Here is a 16,290-nt window from a genome sequence, read left to right as displayed (position 1 = left end):
ATTAATCACAGAACCGGCTTTACTGACGAGATGCGCATGACAATCACATGCGATTTATCGTGCAGCCCTAAGTTTGTTTGTTGATCACAAAGTACAAAGTAGATGAGGAAAACTAGGATGCCGGGTGTATTCAAAGCGCCGCCATTACTGTCTAGAGTGGAATGGTGCACTGTGATTGGTTGAGCTGATGTATCGCATTCTAAAATGGCGTTTATCGCGTTTTGGAACCAAACTCTTCATATATATTTATATATATTAGATAATCCCCAATGAAAGCCAAGCAGATCGAATTGCAAGTAGTTCATAAAACCATTCTAACATAAAACTTTGCATCGCAAATGATTTTACGGACAAATTACAATAAAATTTGTTCTGATCATGTTTTATGAATAAACCACAGCTTTCATAATCACTACAACATACTGACCTGAGCTCAAAAACTCTTCAGTTTATGTTCTGTGGCCTTAACAGCTAAATTATTCCTCAGGCTGATTGATGCATGTTTTCGGTTTATTTGTCAGATGACCTCGAACCAAATGTGCTCTACACATCACTCCACAGGCATAATCAACTCAGAAATGGATCCTCAGCAGGTCTGTGTGCTCGCTCATAAATTCTGCTAATTGCAGCATATTTGTACACAAGCCTTGTACACAAGAAACTCCCAAAGGCCTGTCTGTGTCATTTTCTCCGTGTCTGGAGGACAAAGCTCAGAGCTTCACCTTTTGTTTAAAGCGTTCAGCAGCTGCTCTGTTTGCTGAGAAATGAGCAGGCAGCCCGTGAACCTCCTCCATGGTGGGATTCAGGAACTGTCCTTGCCATCCAATAACGTCACTTTTTTATGAATATTAACAATATATCTACAATAAGACTTTTCTCCTCACTTTACATTAGGCAAAAGCCATAGGCAGGATTAGATTTGACATGAAGTCATTTAATAAAGCACTAGACATGAAAAAATAATGGGGAGACAGTTTGCAATCTTGCATTAAAGTGCAGCATCACATTTATTATTTATCTTCCTAATGTATTTATATGGAGAGACCCAATAATATATATAAACATATGTATGTATATATAGGGTCTGTACGTTATATAAAAATAAAACCATAAAAAAAAAAACACACATTTCTATATAAACATAAAAATGCATGTATATACAGAGTGACAATAATTATGAAAGAGAGAACATTTTATTTTAAATAAAGGCCATCAAAGAGTCCTGATACATCAAAGAATACCGAAATAAATGTCACGGTTCCTGAAAAAAATAAAAAAATAAATACATGTTTTCAACATTGATAATATTAAGATTTTTTTTTAAAGTAGTAAATCAGCATCATAATGATTTCTGAAGGATCATGTGACACTGAAAACTCATAAAACTTTAAAATATGTCCAAAATACAAAAGAGAAAATTTCACAAAATTGCTTTTTTTTCTATTTTTAATTAAACAAATGCAGCTTTTGTAAGCATAAGACATTTTGCTTAAAGGTCTTTTTAAAAAGCATTCGGAAATCTTACAATTGCACTTAGTGAGACAGCATTGATAAAAATATATAATATAATTAATGTACAGTATATAATTAATAAATACATAATCACACATTTTTCTGTAATTAATCATGATTAACCGCACCTAACATGTACTTTAAATACTCGTTTAATGTCATCTTTTTGCTAAGTTCTCTGAATAAAGGTGATAATTATTTTAATCAATTTTTGCGAATAAAATGAGTACATATAGCGACTGAATATTACAGTAAAATCTGTGGCATCATTTTAAACATTTAATACGTCTTAACTGTTAAAGAACAATGCGAAACATAATAATTATTATGTTAATTGCAGAAATTAGATTTTGTGTATATATATATATATATATATATATATATATATATGTGTGTGTGTGTGTGTGTGTGTGTGTGTGACATTTACTTATGAGGGAGAATGTACAAGAAATTGGTCATTATTGCGCAATAAACCCCAACAAGTTGATCAAAATGTTAAGTGTTTCTGGAAATATCGATAATTTATGAGAAGAGAGAGACTGTAGATCAATCGTGACACAAACTAGCACATATATGTAGGAAATATATATATATATATATATTCCTCCCTAGGGCACACATTTAAACCGAAACGACTGAAGACCAGCATGCGTTCCTTTAAAGCGCATGTAGGCAGACGCATGTGTCTTTCCAGCTTTTCAACAGGCATCGCCACGGAAGATTAATTCAGGCAGGCCTACGCCGTTCCGCTTTATAAAACATTACACACAAGCTTTTAGACATCCCAACGTCTCAAGAAGAACCATTCCAGCCAGAAATCCTAACTCGTGGCATCAAGCCATGCAAGAAACCTCAGGTGACAATCGCTAGTGCTGACAACGCTTCAAATAAAGTGCCCGAGTCTGGAGTGCCACGCTGGATCTTCGCCTCTTGCTATGATTTTAAGGACGGTCCGAGGTCAAACGTTGCTCAGAGCCTGTTGGGGGAAAAGGCAAACCGAACTGATCTCCAAATCAACAAGGATCATACTCCAAGCTGTCACTCCGCTTCGAGTGTCTCCGAGCGGCTGATATAAAGTTGTTGCGGAGCGCAAGTGGCTGATGCACTCGCAATTTGTCTCCGTCTCTGTAGAGAGCTCCAGACAGATGGGGGCTGACAACTTCAGATCGATTCTGCTAAAACAAGTCATTGGGGGAGGTGGTGAGAAAACAGATAATAATTTAGATGAGCATCATGCTTGCATAATTTCAGTGGCGGTTTTTGTCAGACGAACTGGAAAAATAAGGAAATAAGCTTCTGTTTTCTTGGAAAACGGCCTGCCTTACCAAATCATTTGAATGGTGTCATTAACGAAAAAAAAAAAAAAAACATTAATAGATTAATATACGTAGTAACTATGAAAACAAGTATGAAAGAAATATTTTTTTCAAGGCTAAAATGTTCTGCTCAGCACTGATTCAATCAACTGTAGACGAAATGTTGAATGCTTCCATTAGTTTACTGTTATATTCAGTAGTGGTGTCAAACGATTAATCACGATGAATCACATCCAAAATAAAAGTTTTGTTTACATAATATATGTATGCGTACTGTGTATATGTATTATGTATGTATAAATACACACACATTCATTATATTCTACTTAGTTTTATCAGTTCTTTATTAGTGCTTGGAAAGCACCGGAATTCCTCACACATTTTGATTAGGGTTTGTTCGAAGTATTAAACTTCAGTAATGAATCCTAAATCACTTAAACTGGAGAATCCATTTAAACTTTTTTTTTTTTTTTTTTTTGCAGCCGGTGCAAAACAAAACAAAACAAAACAAAACAAAACAAAACAATTAGACATGAATGTACTAAATATACTACCATTCAAAAATTGGTCAGTGGGATATTTATTGATTTATTTACATACATTTACTACAAATTATTTTTTATTATTTATTATTATTAATTTGTCATTTTTCAGCAAGGATGCATAAAACTGATCAAAAATGTAACTTTTGCATTGTTACAATAACATTTCTATTTTAAATAAATGTTTTCTCTTTAAATTTCAATTCATCAAATAATACTGAAAAAAGTATCATGTTTTCACAAAAATATTAATCAGCACAACTGTTTTCAGCATTGATAATAATAATATTAATAATGAAAAAAAAAATAATAATACAATTATATAAAAATAAATTATGTTTGCATGCTGAATTGTGATTACTTATGTTGTGCGTAATATATAAACATATTAAAAATGAAGCTTGTGGTGAATTGATGTCAAAAGCATCATTTTGTTTGTATGTTTATTTATCTTCATAGCTAATACTTGTTTATCACTGCTCATTTGATTTAAAGCAAAACTGGTTTTCGACATGAATTATTGAAACCTCAACTCTCTTAATTATTCAGTTTCAGCTGAAAATATATCACCCTGAGATTTAACACTAAACAGCCCCGCAGTAGATTTAACTTGTGTAATGCAATATTACTGGGTCAGAGAATAACACAGTCCCATATATCTCATTGTGGCATAAATGTTGTTGACCTCTTGTGGTTAAAGACCCCATAAAAATATATATTTTTTTTAATCCTGTGGCTTTTCAGTCCATGCCATTTTTTTTAGCTGTTATGCAAGTGTAGTTCTAAAAGTTTAACAATATTATTGTTTAGCAGATACACTGAAAGAAATGGTGTAAGATTTACTTTGAAACAACTTTTATTCAGAAAGTGCTAGTAAATAAAAATAAAAAAAAATAATTACTTTAAAAAATAATTAGTAACTATCCCATTTATATACTACTCAACTTTATTTCCACCTCTAATACAGTATGGCCACTTTGAGTTGAACATATGAATCATGTAATTCCTAACCAAATGTGATGAGATGAAACATTTTGTGTGAGTTTTCGACATATTAGGCATACAATTAAAAGTGCATGTGTGCATATTTTTAAATATTATTTGATAATAGCTCAAAATGATTACTTCCCAAATAGAATTAGACCTAGAATTTCCTTCATCTTTCTATTTATTTATGATAGATAGATAGTTAGATGATAGATAGATAGATAGATAGATAGATAGATAGATAGATCAAAACTTTTTATCTCAAAATAGCAAGTTTTTTTATATCTCATGATTCTGAGCTTATATATATATATATATATATATGTGTGTGTGTGTGTGTGTGTGTGTGTGTGTAGAATTGTGAGCAAAAAAGTCTGAATTGCGTAATATAAACTTAGAATTGTGAGATAAAAAGTCACAATTAACTTTTTAAATTATAATTAAACCTATTTTTGTTGTATTTATTTTTTATTAACTTATTTTTTAATTTACTGAACTTATTTCTTATTATTATTATTTTAACATATTAATTAATTGAACGTCACTTTCACTTTTCACTTAATTCGATGTGGAAATGGGCATCCATTAGTAAAACATTGAATTAAACATGAAAATAGAAAGACTAAAATTTTTTTTTCTTTTATGCACCCTATTCATTTGTGTTATGTACAGCTTTGAACAAGCATTTGTGTGTTTGTGTATATTAATTTAAATAGTCTTACTGATGATGTCATCATGCACTCATAGGCGTGTCCAGATATTTGTCCAATCAAATTACATCTTTAGGAGAATGTCCTTCCCCTAACATCACCTCTTTCTGACTAGCAATTGCACATAGCAAATTACAGTTCATAGCTGTGATGTAAACTAAAGGCTATTGGCTATTCAAAAAAGGAGAGGAGCCAATCAATAAGTCCCACCCAAATTTCCTGCTTCAATTCGTAATTTTTCAACACAGGAAGCAAAAATGCACTTGTCAAGTAATCTCATGATGAGGTTGTTAAAGAACCAAATCCACACCATTTGCGGGGGGGAGTCAATATGAGTATTGCTAGGTAAGTGTTCCTATCAAAGCAAGCATAAACGGCAATGGACCCAATCCTTTCAAGCTCGCTCTTGTAATGGTGGTGATGGTGAAAGGGTTGTCATTGTGAGTTTAAGGGTCATAATCAGAAATCCTGGAGTGACAATTCCAGGCCCCCTACTGTTAGAGAGCCATCTACTACATAACACAATAAGCACCCAAACAAACAAACCCAGTCGGAGGTCACAGCAGAGGCCTGGGCACCAGCTGTGAGCCTAATGGCCAAATTAAAACGAAACCAAGAGACTGAAATGCCACATGATAAGGCAGAGAGGAACCGCTTTGTGCACAGTTTGATCCAATTACAGACTGGGCCAAGAATGTCAGATTCCTGCTAGCTCATATGCTAACGTCCGAGTAACAGCAGGTGGAGAAAGTTTGATGTTTGAGAAGTTCGTTTTGTGAGGTGAATTTAGAGTGGTGAGTCACGATTCAATGATTCATTACAAGTTTGCTCTGATGATAATAATACAAATGCTAACCTGACAATCATATTCAGAAATTGTTACCATGACTAAGTAAATTGTGGCCAAGTTGGAATAATTAGTTCCTTCGTTTTATTTAAATCATGGCCCATTTAACATGTCCACAAATGAACAACATGACCACAATTTATTACGACAGAACAAATTTGTGAAACATGGCAACAATTAACTAAAACGAGGGAATGAAATGAAATGAAACGTGATCACAAATTTATTTAAACAAGGGAACAAATTGGTTAATTGTGATGATTTACTAATACAAGGGAATGAATTAGTGAAACTTGACCATGATTTACTAAAACAAGAGAACGAATTGGTTAATTGTGATGATTTACTAAAACGATGGAACAAATTAGTGAAACGTGACCATGATTTACTATAACAAACAAAACAAATGAGCGAAACATTGCTATGATTTACTAAAACAAGTGAACAAATTAGTGAAACTTGGCCACAATTTACCAAAACAAGGGAACGAATTAGTGAAACTTGACCACAATTTACTGAAACAAGGAAACAAATTAGTGAAACGTGGTCACGATTTTCTAAAAGGAGGGATTGAATTTAGTACAATTCTGAAACAAATTAGTGAACCATGGCCACGATTTGCTAAAATGAAGGAACAAATTAGTGCAACGTGACCACAATTTACTATAACGATCGAATTAATTAGTGAAACATGACAACAATTTACTAAAATGATGGAACAAATTAGTGCAACGTGATCATGATTTACTAAAACAAAGCAACTAATTAGTGCAACCACAATTTATTAAAATGAGGGAACAAATTTATTAAAATTATTAAACAAATTAGTGTAACATGGCCACAATTTACTAAAACAATGGAATGAATTAGTGAAATGTGGCCACAATTTACTAAAATGAGGGAATTAATTTACTAAAATTATGAAACAAAATAATGAAACATGACCACGATTTACTAAAACAAAGCAACAAATTAGTGCAACGTGACCACACTTTACTAAAAAGATGGAATGAATTAGTGAAACGTGACCACTGATTACTATAACGATGGAATGAATTAGTGAAATTATTTACTAAAATGATGGGACGAATTTACTAAGATAATGAAACCAATTTGTGCTGTGACCATGATTTAATAAAACAAGGGACCGAATTAGTACAACATGGTCATGATTTAACTAAAACAGTGGAACTAATTAGTACAATGTGGCCACAACAAGGCAATGAATTAGTACAACTTACCATGATTTAACCAAAGTGAGGAAACAAGTTAATACAGCCATAACACATGGCAACAAATAATTAAGTTGTGGAAGCAAATTCTTAATTTGTGGTTATATGTATTGTTCCCATGTACAGGTCTTATAAAGTAAGGAGCAAACATTTCAGATATCTTGTAAATTTCAAACGTTCCTCTCAAACTCCATGCTATTTCATCCATTCATTTACTCATTAATTTGGTAGAAGCTAGCAAAACCAGCAAGATATTGAAGGTTGTGTGATGGATCCTTAAAAACTGTGAATAAAGCCTTGCATGGAAAAAGAAAATACGACACCGGACTACTTTAAATACAGGTTACATTTTTCCAATGTGTAGGTTCACTAGGTAAGTTTGGGTTCTGACGCAAAACCCCAGTTAAGAACCATTGGTTTAACAGCTGCCTACAGCTGCTGTTAATGGAAAACTCATCTTTAAAAGCATTTATAGTCTAGTAGCTAAACGGCAGGACTGACATTCCAATGATTATCCTTGCATCACACTCTAGCATCTCTAGGCCATTCCCTAAGTGCTCGTCACATTGGAGCGCTTGGGCTGTTCCTGAAGAGATATCTTTGCTGACAGGCTGCCAGCTAGATTTCAGCACGAGTTACCTGACTGGTGAACGAGTAGCTATTGCACTACACAGCTATAGGCTGTTTTAGCCCGTGATGGTTTCATAATAATTCAAGTAAAGATGAGAAATTAATTTCACCCTTAGGTTCTGTTTGGGGTTTGAAAGGCCTCAAGCTCTGTTCGACTTTTCCTAATTTTATGAGGATGGATTAAAAACAAGGTTTCAAGGTTCAAGATACATTGCTTCTGTCTGAGTACCACAGGTGTGAAATATTAGTAGTGTTTCCTTAGGCACCTAGCTAGTTACACCCTACACTGTAAAACATATTTTTCAAAGTTGTAAATAAAACAAATATTATTGCTATGTGTTGCAAGAAAATACTATTGCTGTTTCTTTGTTCCCACTGTAGAAACTAAATGGCAAATGACTTTAAATAAAACGTCAGAATACTTTAGCAATGGTATATTTATAATAATTGAGCAATACAGTAATTAGATCATATTTATTAATGTAAAAATACATTTCTCTCCCCATAAATTGACTCAAAAAAACTTTCTTAAATATGACAACTTTGAGGAAAAGCTTCAGTCAAAATCTATTTGGGATTAATTATAAATAATAATACTAATGATTACTTTCTTGTAACATTTATTGTACTATTATTATTTAAAAAAAACAGCTTTACTTGTGTTCTGTTTTCATTTTACTTTTAGTTTGTTTTACATATGTTGTTTTAGTAATTTTTGTACTTAAGTAACATATTTATTTTATTTCAATTTTAAGTTTTAACTGAAGTTTTTAAAGTTTAAGTTTTGAATTATCATCTAATATTTTATTCTAATATTTATTATGTTATTTCGATTAACAATAACAATTACATTTTTTAAGTTATATTTACATATTTTACATATATTTAGTTCATATATAAACAAATAGAAAGAAGGAAGAGAACGTGAAGTAGTACATTGATTTATTTAGATTTTGTATAACAGATAAACTATTTATTTACAAACAAATAAATAAATCTTCCTACACAATTTTCCCCAAACTCAAAAATAGTGGGGACACACTGTAAACCAGCTTGGCTCTTGAATATTAAACAGATGATGTAACTTTTGCCCAGTAGTGATTTGCTGAAAGGCAGTAAAGTGGGTGTTAGCTATAGGAGGATTACCGCTTATCGCTTGTACATTCGTTCAGTCCACTGCTGATGCAACCGGTTGGCACAAGCTTCTTCTTGGTTTTAAAGTCATTGTATTTCAAAACTAGCTATTTTTTGTTGTCACAACATGGCAAAGTTAAAAGCAACTCTCAAAATATACATTTTTAGAAGTGGGTCTAGTTAATTCACAGATTGTTTTGTCAGGGTGGCATGTTTAGTCTACTGTGTGCCATAAATAAAAACAAGACACTTCAGATCATCAGGTTGTGTATATGTACACCAACACTCACATACATCAGATCAAAGACAAGCATCTGAATTGCTTCGAGCTTCATGTCGATCCAGAAAGACAACATCGTTTGACTTCAAAAAGGGAAAGGTAAACGAAAAGGAAGGAGTTGTGAGTTTCTCGCGAGCTGCCTGTGGAAAGACAAACTCCCTATATGACTGCAGCTCATGGCAACACTACATTCAATTGTTTGATATCTTGTAAATTTCAAACGTTCCTCTCAAACTCCATGCTATTTCATCCATTCATTTACTCATTAATTTGGTAGAAGCTAGCAAAACCAGCAAGATATTGAAGGTTGTGTGATGGATCCTTAAAAACTGTGAATAAAGCCTTGCATGGAAAAAGAAAATACGACACCGGACTACTTTAAATACAGGTTACATTTTTCCAATGTGTAGGTTCACTAGGTAAGTTTGGGTTCTGACGCAAAACCCCAGTTAAGAACCATTGGTTTAACAGCTGCCTACAGCTGCTGTTAATGGAAAACTCATCTTTAAAAGCATTTATAGTCTAGTAGCTAAACGGCAGGACTGACATTCCAATGATTATCCTTGCATCACACTCTAGCATCTCTAGGCCATTCCCTAAGTGCTCGTCACATTGGAGCGCTTGGGCTGTTCCTGAAGAGATATCTTTGCTGACAGGCTGCCAGCTAGATTTCAGCACGAGTTACCTGACTGGTGAACGAGTAGCTATTGCACTACACAGCTATAGGCTGTTTTAGCCCGTGATGGTTTCATAATAATTCAAGTAAAGATGAGAAATTAATTTCACCCTTAGGTTCTGTTTGGGGTTTGAAAGGCCTCAAGCTCTGTTCGACTTTTCCTAATTTTATGAGGATGGATTAAAAACAAGGTTTCAAGGTTCAAGATACATTGCTTCTGTCTGAGTACCACAGGTGTGAAATATTAGTAGTGTTTCCTTAGGCACCTAGCTAGTTACACCCTACACTGTAAAACATATTTTTCAAAGTTGTAAATAAAACAAATATTATTGCTATGTGTTGCAAGAAAATACTATTGCTGTTTCTTTGTTCCCACTGTAGAAACTAAATGGCAAATGACTTTAAATAAAACGTCAGAATACTTTAGCAATGGTATATTTATAATAATTGAGCAATACAGTAATTAGATCATATTTATTAATGTAAAAATACATTTCTCTCCCCATAAATTGACTCAAAAAAACTTTCTTAAATATGACAACTTTGAGGAAAAGCTTCAGTCAAAATCTATTTGGGATTAATTATAAATAATAATACTAATGATTACTTTCTTGTAACATTTATTGTACTATTATTATTTAAAAAAAACAGCTTTACTTGTGTTCTGTTTTCATTTTACTTTTAGTTTGTTTTACATATGTTGTTTTAGTAATTTTTGTACTTAAGTAACATATTTATTTTATTTCAATTTTAAGTTTTAACTGAAGTTTTTAAAGTTTAAGTTTTGAATTATCATCTAATATTTTATTCTAATATTTATTATGTTATTTCGATTAACAATAACAATTACATTTTTTAAGTTATATTTACATATTTTACATATATTTAGTTCATATATAAACAAATAGAAAGAAGGAAGAGAACGTGAAGTAGTACATTGATTTATTTAGATTTTGTATAACAGATAAACTATTTATTTACAAACAAATAAATAAATCTTCCTACACAATTTTCCCCAAACTCAAAAATAGTGGGGACACATTGTAAACCAGCTTGGCTCTTGAATATTAAACAGATGATGTAACTTTTGCCCAGTAGTGATTTGCTGAAAGGCAGTAAAGTGGGTGTTAGCTATAGGAGGATTACCGCTTATCGCTTGTACATTCGTTCAGTCCACTGCTGATGCAACCGGTTGGCACAAGCTTCTTCTTGGTTTTAAAGTCATTGTATTTCAAAACTAGCTATTTTTTGTTGTCACAACATGGCAAAGTTAAAAGCAACTCTCAAAATATACATTTTTAGAAGTGGGTCTAGTTAATTCACAGATTGTTTTGTCAGGGTGGCATGTTTAGTCTACTGTGTGCCATAAATAAAAACAAGACACTTCAGATCATCAGGTTGTGTATATGTACACCAACACTCACATACATCAGATCAAAGACAAGCATCTGAATTGCTTCGAGCTTCATGTCGATCCAGAAAGACAACATCGTTTGACTTCAAAAAGGGAAAGGTAAATGAAAAGGATGGAGTTGTGAGTTTCTCGCGAGCTGCCTGTGGAAAGACAAACTCCCTATATGACTGCAGCTCATGGCAAAACTACATTCAATTGTTTTCACATGTCTTTTTCAAAGAGCACAATAAAGCTGTAAGTGTGATGCTTTCCCTGACGAGTGCCTTTCAAATTGTTCCATCATTGCTGTGAAATGCAGGGGCAATTGCTCGACCCGGCAAAGCACCGCTCGACGCACTTATCAGCAAATGGCAAACAGCGTAAGCAAGCGCAAGCTAAGAGATGCTATCATAACCCCGTGGATACCTGGAAAATGCATTGCACTGTGTGACACGATTTAGATTTGCAGCGTTGCATCGCACAGATTAGCTGGCGGGAGGAGTGAAGATGTAAATATGGAATTATCAAGGATAACATTTTCCAGAACGGAAAACCAGTTGTTTAAACACACGGGAAGGTGGAAATTGTTGATTTATTTATTTATTTAATTTTTTTGCAGAAAGCATTTTTATTAAAGCATTTATGTTTGAACACATCTGCTCTCCCATTCAAACTCTGCTATAGGGTTTTTATATAAAGTGAAATATTTCACTCAGAATGTACATTGTCAACAATGTAGAATATGCATGCTCCTCATATAAGGGCAAAATACACACCAAAAAGCTCAAATGACACCAGCGTTATTTGTGTATTATTTATATACTATTGTTAATATTTTGAACAGGGTTATTATTGTTAGCTAAAACTACACAGGAATAAATAAATAAATAAAACTTTACTTGAAATAAAAGTAACATTAACTGAAATAATATAATAAAATAAATTAAAAGTTTAATAAAATAATAAAAAATAATAAAATTTAGTTAATAAAAAAAGTTAATTCAGCTAGTTGACAAGGCAACATTTTGTTTAGTTTAAGTTGAAGTACTAAAATAACAAAGTAAATCACTGAAAATAAAAACTAAAAGTTAAGAAAAACTATAGACATTTTAAAAAACATACAAAAAGACAACACAATGTTAATATAAACTTTAACTTATATGAAAATGAATTAAAATATTGAAGCAAAATATTGTTCAAAATATTAACAAAAAATAATCATCAATACTACAATAGCAATGATTTTGTATTAGCTTTTTTTTTTCAGTGTTTATTTTACCATTAGTTCAAGTTTTAGTAGTTTTGTTATTATTATTATTATTATTATTTAGTGGTCAAAACATTTCCAATATTTCTATTTTATTTTATTTTAGTGAATTTTTATATATTTGTTTTACTTTACAGTATACCATTATACAACACTACACTACAAGTGACATGATGTGAAGCAACATAATAGCTTTGAATCAATCGAAAGACTGTATTTTAAGATATTATTTGCCAATAATCTCACAAATTATTCACGGTTGTGCTAAAATAAAATGACACCAATGAATTTGAACTACTGCCATAAGGAAACAGTTTTTGAAACGTTAAGAGTGTGTAAAACAGATAACAGAGCTTTTATTTATGGATGAATTACTCCTTTAATGCGACAACAACAGGACGCTTCCTTGTCATGGAGAGTGTAAGACCTCAAGGCCTTTTCTCCACAGAGGATCCATCTCTCTTTTTGCACCATACATGCCCCCTTCATCCACAGGGCTCTTTATATCATTAGTTTATGTCCGCCACAAAATATAACACCACAGGGCCTTTCATTTATTAATCTGGCACTCGGATGAAGCCCATGGCAGTGCTGGACGGAGAAGCATGCCAGCTGGGTCAGTCTGTGTCCAGGCCTCACAATCCAGGGTTCACAATCTCCAGTGAGCAAAACGAATCGGCTCGGAAGCCTTTGGACACCGTTGTGCTCGGTTCGGTCTCCACGTGCACCAGGTGCCATCTCTATCAAACGTGACACAGTTTCGAAGACACCAGGGAGATGATTTTCTATTATTAGAGCAACGTTCCTTCCATCCATTCAACTCTGAACAGGAATACACTGCAAGCAGCAACTGAACTTCGCTTGTGCGATCAAGTAAAAATAGGGTGTTTCTTCAACTTTAGGCCTGTGGAATGAACGCACACTTTCACAGTTTGTTTATTTTGATCTAAAAATGTCCAGTGGTGTATATACATGAATTGAATTCTGTAATTTACTCAGTATTTCTTCAAAAAAGTCACATTTGCAGTTGTTCTGCAAAATTTTGCATTCAGAATTTAGTTTCAATAGGAATCAAAATGGAGTTTTGAACGCAGGCAAAATATTTCCTCAACAGGTTGGTCACGCAGATTGGAAGTTACGACTAATTGAAAGTTAGGTTTGAAAGTTATTTCTGTGTAAATGATGAATCTACACTATTGATAATAGAAAATAGCCCTTTTTGCTTGTGAAATTTCACCAAAATGTTGCTAATGTGACCACACCTGAATGAGATTTTTAACATTTTTTAAATAAAACATCTCACTCCTTTGTCATGCTGAGGCTAATTATATGCTATACACAATTAAATAATATATTGATTTGTTTTCAATAATTTGCTAAAATGTCACTGCAATTGAAGGAGAGTTGTAATATTGACATATATATATATATATATATATATATACAGTGGGTACGGAATGAGGAAAAAAATTTAACTTAAATGATTTTAGCAAATGGCTGCAATATAACAAAGAGTGAAAAATTTAAGGGGGTCTGAATACTTTTCGTACCCACTATATATATATTAAGATATAAAGTCTGGGTCTGATAGGTAAAACTAAAAAAATCTAAAATAAAATCTATTTGCAATAATAAATGTTGAATGTATTATTAAAATAACAAAAAAAAAATATATTATTACAGTATTAAAAGTTTATGGTCTGAAATATGCATTTTTGTTGTTGTTTTAAAGAAATCAGTACTTTTGATAATCAAGGATGCATTAAATTGGTCAAAAGTGAAAAGTAAAGACATTGTTTACCAAAAAATTTTTATGTCTAAGAAGTAAATAAAATAAAATAAAAATAAAATAAAAAAGTTCAAATAAATACTGTTCTTTTAAACTTTCTAGTTATGGCGGGGTTAATAATTAATGATAATTGATAATAATAAGATGTTTATTGGGCAGCAAATCAGCATATTAGACTGATTTCTGAAGGATCATGTGACACTGAAGATTGGAGTAATGATACTGAAAATTCAGCTTTGCATCACAGGAATAAATTAAATGTTAAAATATATTCAAATAGAAAACACTTACTTTAAATTACAATAATATTTCATAATATTACTGTAGATACTGTATTTTTAATCAAATAAATGCAGTCTTGGTGAGCAGAAGAATCTTCTTTCAAAACCAGTAAAAATTATTACCGACCCCAAATGTCTGAATGGTAGTTTATAACAAAAACGCCAGTACAAAATAATTAAAATCAACACAAAGTGCCAGCAGTTGATGAAACACCTCTAAATGTAAAGACACAGCTTCTCAAGAAAAGCGTCAAGAAATTTGACGCTTGAAGAATAAGTCTTAGCACCCCATCATCACAACCGCTGAACCCACATGAAGCCATTGAAAGTCACACAACACTGAGAGACACTGGTCTTCCCTAAAAATCATCAGCATAATCGTCTCCAAAACTGATCAATCTTACCAGCAATAGTGGCTCTTTTTGGCAGGATGGTGACGGCACCAACGGCGGCGTCCTCCAGGCCTTGAATAGGGCTGTTCTTGGCTCCCCAGCTATCCGAGCCGATCCACAGGAAATGGCCCACTTGATCGGCTCTTTTGCTAGCGTTAAGGATCCCCCTGCAAACATTCCCACACAGGAAACCATTACCATGACTTCGAAGCCCTCTGTGACTCTTCAACATCGCAGGAGATGTAGGCTTGCGATTGTAATAGCATCCAGATTGAATCGTTATTGTGTATGAAATACAAAAAAAAAAGCAATTTTCAATGGGTTTGCTTGAATGATATGTTGATGTCATTAATCAATACCCCAAGCGGCTGAGCTTATCCAGCAAACAAGATATAAAGCCCTGAAGTGCACCCTTGAGTTTTATCTAAGTAATAGCTTTCAGGCCAATAGAGTATTGACTTGTTGTCATCGAGAACTTTTATGTTGTTTTCTTTGGAGCTCGAAAGGGAGCAATTAATTGCTTGAAAATGAAATTTACTATAGCTCTGTCTTGCGATTTCCGCTTCCTCTTCCTCTTCCTCTCCTGTCAACAGCTTACCGAATGTCTTCGTCGTAAGCGAAAATAATGACCGCCCGGGCATGACGGGTCTCCAGCAGCTGTCGGATAATCTTGTCAAAATCAGCCTGCTTGTGGTCGTGAGGGATCTTCAGGGACTGAGCGATGCAGATTCCACCTACAGAAAGAACAGAAAGAGACCCGTGAGTGAAGCCGGTGATGCCGGGGGAAAGAAAAAAAAAAAAAAAAGGAAGAACTTTTCTCTAATGTTGGCATACGGTTCCCGTTCGGTTCCATAATGTTGTTGGGAGGTTTTTGTGACAACCTAAAGATGACGTATAAAGAGTGCTCCTTAATGGTTATATTTTGGGTTTTATTTTTTATAAATATTTTTATTTTTATAATCAAAAACAGAACATTTCAGGGCTTTATTTACTTACAACCTAAAGAGAACCTTTGAGAATGTTATTATTATTATTATTATTATTAGAATTTATTTATTTATTTGGATTTCATTTTTATAACCTTAATATAATATTTTTTTTCTAAACATGAATTAAACTTGCAGGGTTTATTTATTTACAACCTAAATAGAACCTATACAGATTATTATTTATTTATTTATTTACAACCTAAAGATAACCTATACAGAATGTAATTATTGTTATTATTATCATTTATTTATTTGGATTTTATTTTTATAACCTTAATATAATCATTTTTTCTAAACATAAATTAAACTTGAA

General features: G+C 32.9%; 1 protein-coding gene across 1 annotated transcript in view; it reads right to left on the bottom strand.

Annotated features, from left to right (window-relative positions):
- Positions 1–15,841, bottom strand: part of LOC107691887 (metabotropic glutamate receptor 7-like) — a 120,753-nt gene extending 104,912 nt beyond the window's left edge. Inside the window, exons 1-3 of the mRNA XM_016490717.1 lie at positions 15,823–15,841; positions 15,587–15,722; positions 15,001–15,155 (exon numbers count right to left, since the gene is read on the bottom strand). Coding sequence (XP_016346203.1) covers positions 15,001–15,155; positions 15,587–15,722; positions 15,823–15,841 — 310 coding nt within the window. The remainder of the gene's footprint in view (positions 1–15,000; positions 15,156–15,586; positions 15,723–15,822) is intronic.
- Positions 15,842–16,290: the final 449 nt, after the last annotated feature.

This window comes from Sinocyclocheilus anshuiensis, unplaced genomic scaffold (assembly GCF_001515605.1).
Source record: "Sinocyclocheilus anshuiensis isolate Anshui unplaced genomic scaffold, SAMN03320099.WGS_v1.1 scaffold510, whole genome shotgun sequence".
NCBI lineage: Eukaryota > Metazoa > Chordata > Actinopteri > Cypriniformes > Cyprinidae > Sinocyclocheilus > Sinocyclocheilus anshuiensis.
The sequence above is the reverse complement of the archived record's forward strand: the minus strand, read 5'-3'. Positions and strand labels throughout refer to the sequence as shown.